Source organism: Hippoglossus hippoglossus, chromosome 7 (assembly GCF_009819705.1).
Source record: "Hippoglossus hippoglossus isolate fHipHip1 chromosome 7, fHipHip1.pri, whole genome shotgun sequence".
Taxonomy (NCBI): domain Eukaryota; kingdom Metazoa; phylum Chordata; class Actinopteri; order Pleuronectiformes; family Pleuronectidae; genus Hippoglossus; species Hippoglossus hippoglossus.
The window spans coordinates 8,012,967-8,025,081 of NC_047157.1; the positions used below are offsets into that span (position 1 = coordinate 8,012,967).

Genomic DNA, 12,115 nt, shown 5'->3' on the forward strand with positions numbered 1-12,115 from the left:
AAGTAATAACCAGTCTGTGCTGGTGTAGTTTGTAGAGGACATCAAACGATTGTCTTTGTAAACATGACCTGATGAAATGTTTGTTCACTTTTGTGTCATGTGTGATAAGAGAGAGCAAACCTTTGTCCCACTCCTCTCTGGCCCATCAGGACTGAATAGAGAGTGACGTGTAGCCAGAGATTGAGCGTAAAAAACTGAGTGTACATCTGGGCAGCAATAAACAAGCTTCTGTGCCAGTGTCAGTCATTTATTCGACACATGTCATAAACCACTCACGCATTGCTTTTTTCAAGCAGTTGTAAACACACATGAATTTATGGTGTTTGACTGTGGCCCTGTTTCACTTCATCCCTCAGCCTCATTAAGGCAGTTTAGTTTCTCTTTTAGGGCATTTTGTCTTACACGCCTCCAACCAGGCCCCGAATTCATAACTCTTCTTTTTCTGCTTGAGTTGTGTAGCTACTCAGCCAAAAACACGTCGGCACAGAAATTGTTCGTGTGCAGAGTGTCTGTTAATGTGTGTGTGTACTATTTAGAGACTAAACTCATTTAAGTTTACTAATTAGAACCTTTTTGAATTACAGGATATTATTCTGTAGAGGTTAATGATGCTCAAGTCGACTTAAGTTACTGCAATTCATATAATTGCCGTTATAACAGAATTGTGATTTTTTTTTTTGGGGGGGCATTTTGTTTTCATGTTACAGCATGTATTAAGAAAAGGTCTATAAACCTGCAGCACCAATTTTGATGTGTTGAACAACCTTTTTTTCCCCCCTCCCCAAACAGGATTCATATGGGGACACGCCTCTTCACGACGCCATTGCGAAAGATTTCCGCCAAATCATTGAGATCCTGGTTGTGGTGCCCAGCATTGACTTCACTCAGCAGAACCACAGAGGCTTCAACCTCCTGCACCATGCTTCTCTAAAAGGAAACAAACTGTGAGTAGAAATAAAAGATGGAATCTAATATATCAGCTTTTGACGCTCAGACATGGATCCACATGCCCCACACGTACTAGACGAAGTGAAAATAAATGATGACATCCAAAGTCAAAACGAATTGACTTTCTATTTTTCAAGAGGCTAGCGATGTTTTGTCAAACACTTTAACACAATTGAAGTTCCCTTGGAGCTAATATCCAGAACTGGATCTTATGGTATACTTTTGTAAAGGCTTTAACTTTCAGTCTTTGTGGTTGCCACTTGGTAGAGATTAACAATAAGACCTAGTAAATAGTCTCACGTCTTTTTTCTTAATTATCAGCTCAGTTGTTCTCATGTGCCTGCGTCTAATGGGAGCAATGGAACTGATTGCTATGGGCTTGTGTGGGAATCTCTCCTGCGTGTTTGAATGAGGACTCAAAGGTCAGCTCTCTGCACTATCAGTACAAATGGAGAGCTCATCTCCCACACAGCTTCTGCTGGTGTCAGCAGGCTGGCGTTCAATATCCGGTAAAAATGCAGCAACCTTTACTTTTGCACCCAGCACGTTGACTTGTCCTTCAAATTTTCTCCCAAAATACATTTAGTCCAGCTATTTCTCGGCAATGCAGATTTGGGATCCTTGAGTGGACAAAAAATCTAAACAAATTCTTAACAGTGTGTAACAAATTATTTCCCAGGAAAGAATGACTCAACTATAGGTTGTATAACTGCTTTGTCACGGTGAGAGTCAGAAGGAAAGCACTTTTTGATTGATTGATTTTAACCCAATTACCCCCCACATGGCTCCATACGTTTCATTCCTCCCTACATCTGTCATTAACACCATGAGGAAATTGGGGAAAGATCAGCTCAGGCCATTTTAATCCTCACCAAGGTGCTTGAGGCCAAACATCAAGCTTGCCTCCAAGGTTCCACAGTGTTGATTTTACGCTGATTGACGCTGATCCTCATCGAGGCACTGACCCAGCCTGGCTGAAAAACACAGTACTTAACTGAACATTCTCACAATGATAAGGTTTGATTCCTCAAACATGACTGTTATGTCTGGCTCCTTTTGAGTGTATCAGTGTGTGCCTCTGTGCATTTTTTCACATCAGCTCCCACACACCCTGAGTAGCCTGGAAATGTTGTGAGAAAAAACTAAACATGGAGGATCAGTGGTTACCTTTTTTGGGGGGTTTTATCACAGTTCTCATTAGTACTGTGACTATGTTACGAAATCATGTTATTGATAAATTTAGTACTGTACAAGTTATGTAATTCATACTTTTCCAATCCCATGACCCGTCATTTTAAACCAGTCTGTTCAGTTTGTCTTAGGTATGATAATTGTTGACTGTTTGCAATGTGCGTCATCAAATAACTGCTCAGACATCATCATTGATCTTATATATGCATGACTGCAACTGACCAGAGCTGATTTGATCACGTGTGAAGATATCTAGACAGAGTTCAAAGTAAGATGGATCAAGAAAATATCTTTTTTTTTTATACCTGTTTGAAAAAATAAGTAATATACTAAGTCTTCTTAAAAGTTTGAAGGATCTCTTAGAGTTGATATTTTTTACTGTGTACAGAGTCCGCCTGACTGGTCTGGTCCTTGGCTCCAGGGCTTTTACTACCTGATATGAACTTTCCTTCCCAACTTATAACATAGCCCTGTAATGGAGAATTGTCCCTGGCCAAGGGGCCATGAAGGAAAGGAAGAAAAAGGAATACATCTGCCTCATAATACCTCTTAATATACTATTTCTGCCCTGTAGTGACACCACATCACTAAGGTCTCAGTCTGAGACATTTAAGGTCTTTTATGTCATTTGATGCATAATATCCTGGAAGTTTAAATTTCAAAGAGGAAGGGATCGCTGTTCTCGTCAACAGAGTAGATTACCATAGTTGGTCCATTTGCTTGCAGACCCTCCACTCAACGTGCGCCAACTGTCAAATACTAAACCAGTCAAAAATGAGTCACACACACGTCATTTCTCATCAAAAGAAAGCCGTAAAGAATCTGACATCCTATCTTCTCCTTCCAGTGACCTACATGTCATCACTCCTACTGTCAGCCACCCTTCTAGAAATGATCCCACGAAAAATACAATCTCAGGACAGCCTTGTACATGAGCACATGTGCGAATGTCGGACAGAGCAGGAAATACATTCGGCAAGCAATAACTGCGAGAGAGGAAAAAGGAAGGGAATGGAGGCCGCAGTGGACGGTCATTTATTAACATCCAATCTGTTCTGGCTAGTGTCATATGTGCGGTGCTGAGTTTAGGCCATGCTCCCCAGCATTCATTTAGCCTGACATCGGCTGCCGAGCCAAAAGTAGAACCACAGAGGATTTACAGTGTTCAGGACCAGCTTGGTTCAGCAGTTCATTCATATATCATTAAGCCGGCCTCACATTACACTGATACAGTCCAGGTGCAGTGGAGTCGCTGTGTGTTTTCCTAGTTTGTTTTGGCTTTAATACAAACCATAAGCTGCAGTTGAATCGATCCAGACTTTAGATTGAGGGTTACTTTAACCTCTGTAGAGTGAATTAAAGATTAATAGTATTTTTAAGGGGTTTAAGGATGATTTTTTTCCCCCTGCGGTACCTAAATTGATGGTTGCTTTGAGAGTAGAAAGACCATCCATAAAGTATATATTTTATGTCTGACGCTACTCTGGAGCTCCTGTCAGCAGCTGTGACCCTCTGTTGTTTTTTTCTGACAGAAAGTTGAAAATGTTTTGTTTATTAGACTATTTATTTATTGTGGGGAAATGGAAAAAAGGGTCTAGAGGCCAAGTTCACTAACAGTCCTGGGAAAGAAATGAAACGAGGCAAGCGGCCAGATTTTTTTCCGACATGACAGAAGAAGCAAATAGATGTAGAGGATGGTTAGTCTGTTTACTGTAAGTTTACTTGGCTGGATTCTCCCTCTTTTCCTGTAATCTCAACTCCTCATTGCAGCTTTGTTTTCTCCTCACTTTCACCAGAAGCACTTTGACCCCTACAATTTCTTCTAATTCCACAACATACTCACTATAATTATACACAAAATGAAAATTCTTTATTTTCATTGTTTTTGTCATTTATAGGCGTAGAATTGGTACATTTCTTCAGATTTTATCAGAGTTCTATCAAATAGTGATGTTAACTCCAAAAATAACCGAATGATGACATCAGTCTCCACAAAAGTCATTAGCAGTCTACCCAGGATGCCCTCTGGCTGTTTTTTGCGAAGGCATGTTTGCACAAAACTGCCTCAAAACGTCAGCCCAGGTCTGAATATTCATGAACACGCTGGAGTAATGATTATGGAAATAATCCAGAGGAGTGAGGCATTGTGGGTACAGCGCTGACACAGCTGACACGGCTGTTATCTAATCTGAGAGGCTTCTCCCGAGTAGCCAGGGCGAGCTGCTCTTTAAGTTAATTAAGGTGCGTTGGAGACGACTCAGATGCAGGAGCAATATTCCCCCTTTCATTACCTTCACAACACACACTTGCAGATACACACACTTGCAGATACACACACTTGCAGATACACACACTTACAGACACACACACACACACACACACACACACACACACACACACACACACACACACACACACACACACACACACACACACACACACACACACACACACACACACACTGAGTTGCATAGCAAGTACCAATGACCTCCAACACAGTGTGTGTGAATGAGTGATTTCAAAACCGTATCATATTATTCATTTGGGTCATAGCAGAGTTTTAATTTTATGTTATAATTTAAAATAACAGGTAGAGGGTACTTATTGGCACAGGTCGTCCTCCAATGCATATAGTTGATAGTTTAATCAACCATGTACATCATAAGTATAACGAACTTAAACTAAAATAAAAAGTGAACAAAAACAAACATTTTAGGTCAATCATCTGTTCCCCAGCTGTAAGGTTAGCTTAAGACTGAATAATTGTTTTCTTGACATTCTTTGCTCCTCAGTATGTATATTGTTTATTTATTGATTATATTTCATTTTATATTAATAAGCTTTTTATTGTTGTATTGGCCATAAAATAGCTTGGGTTGTATTTTTGGATGGATATCACATTTACTGGTAGCTCAATAGCTGTTGGTGTGCAGGTTTTCTGTACTCTAGATATTGAGCAATACATTTACATACTCTTGTTTTTTATTTATTTGAAAGAAGCTGTCTTCCTATTCAGTGATGGAAGTCAAAAAGTGAACCTTAAGTAGAAGACCAATAGCATCGCTTATGTGCTGTTCCTTCTTTTTTTCATTTAGATAATTATAGTTTAATTTGTGCAACACCAGTGTTTACAAGCAGTTAACCCCAGTAGAGCTAATACTAAAATAAATCTAATGTTCATAGAAAGTTTAGTTCACCTCACACTGAAGCCTCCATGGTGACGAGGCAGCTTGCTGTGCAGCCTCTGAGGCTGTCGGCTTCAATTTCACACGTCATCAAACAAACTCAGCGACGGAGCAGAGGACAGCTCAACAGTGCAGCCCTACCTCGCACTGCAGCATCAGCCAGTTGCATAAATCAGAGAAAACAAAGTTCTCATAGTCTCACTTTACTGAATGTGGCCTCATGATGCACTGCAACTGACCTTTTTCTCCTTTGGCAAGTTTCACTTTAAAGAGAACAGGACACAATCTGATTTAAGTAAGAGAAGAGATTAAGATTAAATGTCTGATCTAATGTCTGAATATAATGGCAAACTACGAGGATGGCAGTGATATATTATTATTTAGAGTTTAAAGCAACAATTTACATGGAACACTTAGAGGACACTAGAGGAGTGCAACAGAAAGGGCTGGCTCTTTTCACCACGGACAGTCGTTCATCAGGAGGTCAGGTCAGGTGACTATATTTAGTGACAACTGTCTGCCTGTTGTGTCTCAGTGTTTTCTTGTTAGATCCACTTGTTACCAGTTCTGCAACAGCTACATCTCTGTCCAAGCTCATGTCAAGTACGCTGTGACACAGGATAAGCCTCGTATTCTGAGAAGTTTATGTTGTGTTCCTGTTGTACTGTCTGAACTTGTGTGGTTGCAGTCAATGTCCCTTTGTCTAATCAGGATTGTGGGCATAATACCAGACTAATAGGTGACGAATTAACCTCTGTCATGAAAGCTTATCACGTTCAATTACAGTTGAATTGTTACCTTCAGCAGCTTTTAAAGTATTTTTTTTTTGGAGATTGTAAAAAGCACCGGGGCAGCTATTAAAGATATAACTGTTGTTAATTAGGGCCATGAGTCATGAGGGCTGTTTTGCAAACTGGCTAATTGAGTCTTGTGTTGTTTGACCCGGCGGCAGGGCTACAGAGAAGATCCTCGGCAGAGCACGGCAGCTGGTGGACGTTAAGAAGGAAGATGGCTTCTCCGCACTGCATCTGGCCGCCCTCAACAACCACAGAGATGTTGCTGAGATGCTCGTCAAGGAGGTGAGCCGAGGACAGGAGCAAAACAGAGTCCTTTAAAGCTCATATGTCCAGACATCTTTTCTTCACTGCTTTTTTCATTTTGAATTTCTGGCACACGTTCCTAGTAGGGAATTTCAATATCCTTTATTCCATACCACCTCTTCCACAGGGACGCTGCGACATCAACATCCGCAACAACCGCAACCAGACGCCACTGCAGCTGGCAGTGACACAGGGTCACACCGAGCTGGTGCAGCTTCTGGTGGCCGAGGGGGCGGACGTCAACATGGAGGACGAGGACGGCGACACGGCCATGCACGTTGCCCTCCTCCGCCCACAGCTGGCCAACGTTATGCTCAGCCCCACTGTGGGAACCAGCAGCACAGAGGAGAGCAGTGAGGGCTGTTCCTCCACGTCGCTCTACTGCAGGGTGAGAACCGACAGGATGGCTGGGAAGTAGCATATTGTTGACCTGTTGTTTAAACATATGTTTCTGTTTTTAAAGAATTGATATTTATTTTAAGGGGAGCAATTTATTAAATCAACTATAGCTGGAACATTCTATCATTCATATTACTTTCAGTAGCTATTACTATTATTATTTTTTCAGGATTGTTAACAGGCCTTATTCTGTATTTACTTAAATTACTCAACTCATAATGGGCAAGAGTCATTACTTGCCTATAACTCATTAATGCTGAATTCTGGGTAATGCTGGGACTTAAAAATGACATAACAAAACTTTAAAAAGATCCCACAGGAAGAAAAAGTGTGTAAATACAGACTAGTCAGCGGGTAAATAAAGACTGTTACGAAAGGAAGAGAACAAAATAACATTCAAAGAAGAGTCAAGATAGATCGGTAAATTAAGACTGAAGCTAGGAGAAGGGATTAATACAGTCTTAAGGAGGTAAATACAGCTTAAGAGTCAGGTAAATAAGCAAATAAAGCACAAGGAGGGAATGGTAAACAAAACCTGAGGGAATGAGTGTCAGTGTTATTTGCTTATCGTCTTGGGGGTTTAATCTAGGATAAAGGAGCTAGTTGCCAGGTACACGATGGAATGAATGGAGTGAGTCAGGTGGGAAGACTTAAAGAGATGGTTAATTTAAGAGTATTGTGTAAACAGGATAACGGAGAGGGCTTAATTTAGGAGAAAGTAATCAGATAAGAGTGCACTGCGGTGGTATATAAGCAAGAAGCACCGAATGTTTCTTGGGGGAACAAGAGAAAAGAATCAAAAAGCCAAGTAACCAAATGGATTAAATTATTTTACTGTATTTATTAAGGATTTATTTTCTTAGAGATAAAATGTACCTTTAATTACAAGTTTTTAAAGGATGCACAGGCAAAAAAATGTATGTAGGTATTTATTCAGACATATGTCAGAATAATGGGCTCCAGACGTTGTGCTGAGTTTTGCATTTCATATATGAAGAATGCAGCAGGAGATTCTACGAGCATCTGAGTAGATCATGCAGGACGCAGGACATAATGTGTAAATTCCATTGGGGAGATCACGTTATTGTTTACAGCACATTGATACAGGCGTTGGTCCTTACTACCAAAAGCCCTTGAATCTCACTGTTTTTCCAAGTTGATGTCTTCTTTGGCATCTTCTTCATATATGGCCCCTCTTTTCCTTCCTGAGATGTTTGTATTGTTCTTGTTTTTGTCCGTTTTTGCGTCTGTTGCGTGATAGAAACCTAATCATCACGAACACTCACTCACGGTGAATCCTCAACATCCTGCGGTATTCTCTGTAGATTCTACCGAGAATGTCTGGGAAGAAAACCTCCAGATATTGTCCAGAGCCTCGGACATCAATTTGCGTTCTCACATACAGTCCCTCTGGATAATTTAGGAGATTATTCAGAGTTCAGTGCATGTTTGAAAACATCTTTACAGTGACAATATTGATATGGCAAAGATGGCCCTCCAGTTAAGATATATGATAAATGTAAACTGAGTACAGTGTAAACACACATTGTGCCACTTTTCCCCAAAGGATATCATGATCTAAGAAAAAGACCAATTAATCCAGGGATTTTAAAAGAAGTCATGTGGTATTATTTACTCCCACAGGCACAGACATATCTGATTGAGTCCTCAGGATTCCATCTAGTCTTTGTTGGTGTTCAGTTTTTTATCTCTATAGTCTATCTGTGGAAAGAGAATTCCATGCATCACTGCTGCACATAAAAAAAAAAAACCTATGGCAATTCCAATTTTTATTATCACAAGCGAGGATAAAATTATTCATGTTGATGAAGCGCATGAAGAGCTTTTATGAAACCGAAGCTGCATGTGACTCTTCACTGGAGTTTGGTAACATTACACTGAAATTATTGATTATCTTTCCCACCTCGAGACAGAGCAACGAGCTGTCAACACATCAGGGACACATCATCACCTTTATAAAGCAAATAACACAAAGCAGCATTATAATAACATTCATTTGAAGTCATATAAGTAAGTTTGAGATCTGTTTAGCTTTTCTGAAAGAAGCATCTGCGAGGCTGGTAGTGTACACTAGGTTTATCAGAGTCTCACCTGCTGCTGGGAGCGGTGAGACTGAATCAAAACAGCAAAAGTTGTGGACTGTAAAACCAAAACAATGAGCTGAGAGATGCTCCGTAGATCTGATAATCCTCTGTGGATTCATGCTCTCATTATTACATGCAGTCATCTGACCTGTTCTTAATATAAGTATATTGATTAGAGCAGCTTTTAACACCCGCTAAGGGATTTGTACATAATATGTTCACATTGTAACTGTGTCCACACTGTAATGAGGATCAGAATTTTAATTAATAAACCTCCTTCATGCTGTTGAGAGACATATACTCTCGTTTGGTTTTCATCATTAATAGACCTTGACTCTCTGATCTGTGCTGCACTTTAAATACTGTTATTACTCAGTTAGTGTTAATATCATTGCACTGATGAAGAATGTCCTTTCCAGTCTACATGACCGCAAACACTGCAGCTCCACTTAACGTCCTGGGAACCTGCCAAACCGACCCACAACCCCCTGCGCGCACACACGCACACACGCACGCACACACACACACACACACACACACACACACACACACACACACACACACACACACACACACACACACACACACACACACACACACACAGCCTTGAAGGTGGTCAGACTTAAGTGCTCACAGCTGTTTCGACCACTGTCAGCAGATGAGTTTTTATCAGTGATGATTAGATTTGGGGTTATGTATCGGCATTAGCTGGATTGCACTGGTTTTATTTCAGTGACCGCTTTGTTGTTTACATCGTTGTTGACAAAGTTTTCTAGTCAGCATTTGCATGAGTGCTTGGTCTTATTGAGCGTGTGTTTTGACGACTTCTGCCTTCTTCTGTTTATTCTCTTTCGTTCTCTCTTCCCTTCCTCGTTGTGTGGATCCACAGCTGAGCGCTTCAGGTCTTCTGGGGAATACGGAGCTGAGCGTCGGGGCAGCTTTGGCCTGTTTTCTAGCACAGGAAGGGTCTGACATCAACTATGCCAACCACAAGGGCAAGAGTCCTCTGGACCTTGTGGCTGACAGCACAATGCTGCAGCTCATCAAGAGCTTCTCAGAGAAGCACAGGTAGTTGTCAGATTCTTCATACATATTTTCTCATATACAGTATATTCCATTGACAATGTGATGTGTAAAAAATTGTACTGGGTTTTATGCGTTGTTACAGTGAGTGTTGTGTTGTCCATCAGGTTGCAGCGTCTGCAGGCCATCACATCTGGACAGGGCTTGAGCAGTGCGAGCCTGCGGAGGGTCCACACTACGCCCAACACCATGACCAACCTGGTTCTTCCCACGCCACCGGGGCCCAGCGAATGCCTCATCTGCTCCGAGCTGGCTCTGCTGGTTCTCTTCTGCCCCTGCCAGCACAGCGTGGCCTGTGAAGGTGCGTTATTGAGAAACATGGATCTGTACAAACGCATGCTTTTTTTATCATATTGATCTGCCTTCAGAGTTCATGTGTGTGTCTTTGCTGACCTGGTCCTTGTCCAAACAGAATGCGCCCATCGGATGAAGAAATGCATCAAATGCCAAGTCACAATCACAAAGAAAATTAGACAAGGTAAGACTAAGCATTTTTATGTTGGAATGTAACTGCATGTACTGTCTTACATGTTTCACTGTTTCCCTCCAACCAGGTTTAACTTTTGCATTCAGTCCTGTAATTGTTACTGATCTAATGTTCATTCGTGAGTTTTTTTTAGTGATTTAAAGTTTTAAAGTCACCATTTTTGTGTTTATGACCTCTGCCAAGGAGTTTAAGTTTTGATCTTCATTTGTTTGTAGGATTACTCAAAAACTCTTTCATTGATTTCCATGTAATTTTGGGAGGGCTGGGACATGGCCCAGGGAAGAAACCATCCAATTTAGGCGCGGATCCAAATAATTGGACGGATCCAGAAATGTTATTCTCAATCCATAGTGGTAGCAGATTTAACAGATTCTGGGTGACTGAGTGAGAACTGTATAGCCACAACTGCAGCTAAAACTCTGAGGTCTGACTGACTGCTTGGATGGTAACAACTTTATGGACATAGCGCCAGCACATGGCAAATTGTGCTGCAGATACAATGCAGCACCAGAGCCAAACACCAAGCCTCAGATCTCTTCTTAAATTTTTTTTCATTGGTTCATTATAAAGCTGTGGCAGGACAAATTAAACTGTGGCGGGGGCCACAGATAATGAATGGGAAAAGCTTCTCTGACATGGTGAGATAGGGTATTAAGCTCGACGGACATATACTCTAAGAGGGCCCTTGTAGTTTTCCACAATGTGTACATCGCAGAGAGGACTGGTCCTGATCAGGTATCAGTGAGACACAGCTTTGGATGGTAGATTAAAGCACCTCTATGTCAAGAGCAAGACACTAATGAAAAATGTTTGAGTCATGCTATAGTTTCCATAGTACCCAGCCATATATGACCCAGTAGCTCGGTGAAAGAGCAGGGCAGTAATCTACAGTTATTGTCTAAGTCTGTAAATCCAGTCCTTAATTGACATTTACATTACAATCCTTTACACACACAGACCAAACAGAGGTAGACTGCAGTCCTGGAAATGAGAACTCGGAGCAGCACAACCTGCTGGAGCAGCTGCAGTCCCGCTACCGGCAGATGGAGGAGCGGATCACCTGCCCCATCTGTATCGACAACCAGATCAAGCTGGTCTTCCAGTGCGGACACGCCTCCTGCATCGACTGCAGCGCTGCGCTCAAGACCTGCCCCATCTGCCGGCAAACCATCCGCGAGCGGATCCAGTTGTTCGTCTGAGCTCCTCTGTAGCTCTTACACGACCCAAAGAGGATGTCGGTAGGGGATTGGAAAGATGTATGGGTGGGGGTTGGGGGTGGGAGGGGGCAGCTGTTACCGCTTGAAGACCCAGCGACCTGTATCTGCCTGTCGCACCCTCCTGCTCATGCCCACCACACGTAATCAAATGCGCACTCTGCCCATGATGCTTTACTATAAGATGCTGTGTTACATCATCCACTGTTTGTTACATTCTCTGTAGTTTCCCTCCTGAGCAGCACGGGCAGGAACACGTCGATCACTTTAACTAAATTTTTTGCCGTCAGTACTGATCATCCGTCGAGCTCAACAGGAAGCAGACAATGCGAAGCTGGGAGAAAAAGGTCCTCAGCATCTTCTTTTCCACCACCTGTAATCTGTCCTCTCTTTGCTGCTTTAA

General features: G+C 41.8%; 1 protein-coding gene across 4 annotated transcripts in view; it reads left to right on the forward strand.

Moving 5' to 3' along the window:
• Window positions 1-11,711, forward strand: part of mib2 (mindbomb E3 ubiquitin protein ligase 2) — a 42,009-nt gene extending 30,298 nt beyond the window's left edge. For all 4 annotated transcript variants that reach the window (XM_034591035.1, XM_034591034.1, XM_034591036.1 and 1 more), the window contains exons 13-19: window positions 790-944; window positions 6,277-6,403; window positions 6,552-6,812; window positions 9,818-9,996; window positions 10,119-10,312; window positions 10,424-10,489; window positions 11,456-11,711. In XM_034591035.1, the coding sequence (XP_034446926.1) occupies window positions 790-944; window positions 6,277-6,403; window positions 6,552-6,812; window positions 9,818-9,996; window positions 10,119-10,312; window positions 10,424-10,489; window positions 11,456-11,697 (1,224 nt within the window). In that variant the 3' untranslated portion in view covers window positions 11,698-11,711. The remainder of the gene's footprint in view (window positions 1-789; window positions 945-6,276; window positions 6,404-6,551; window positions 6,813-9,817; window positions 9,997-10,118; window positions 10,313-10,423; window positions 10,490-11,455) is intronic.
• Window positions 11,712-12,115: the final 404 nt, after the last annotated feature.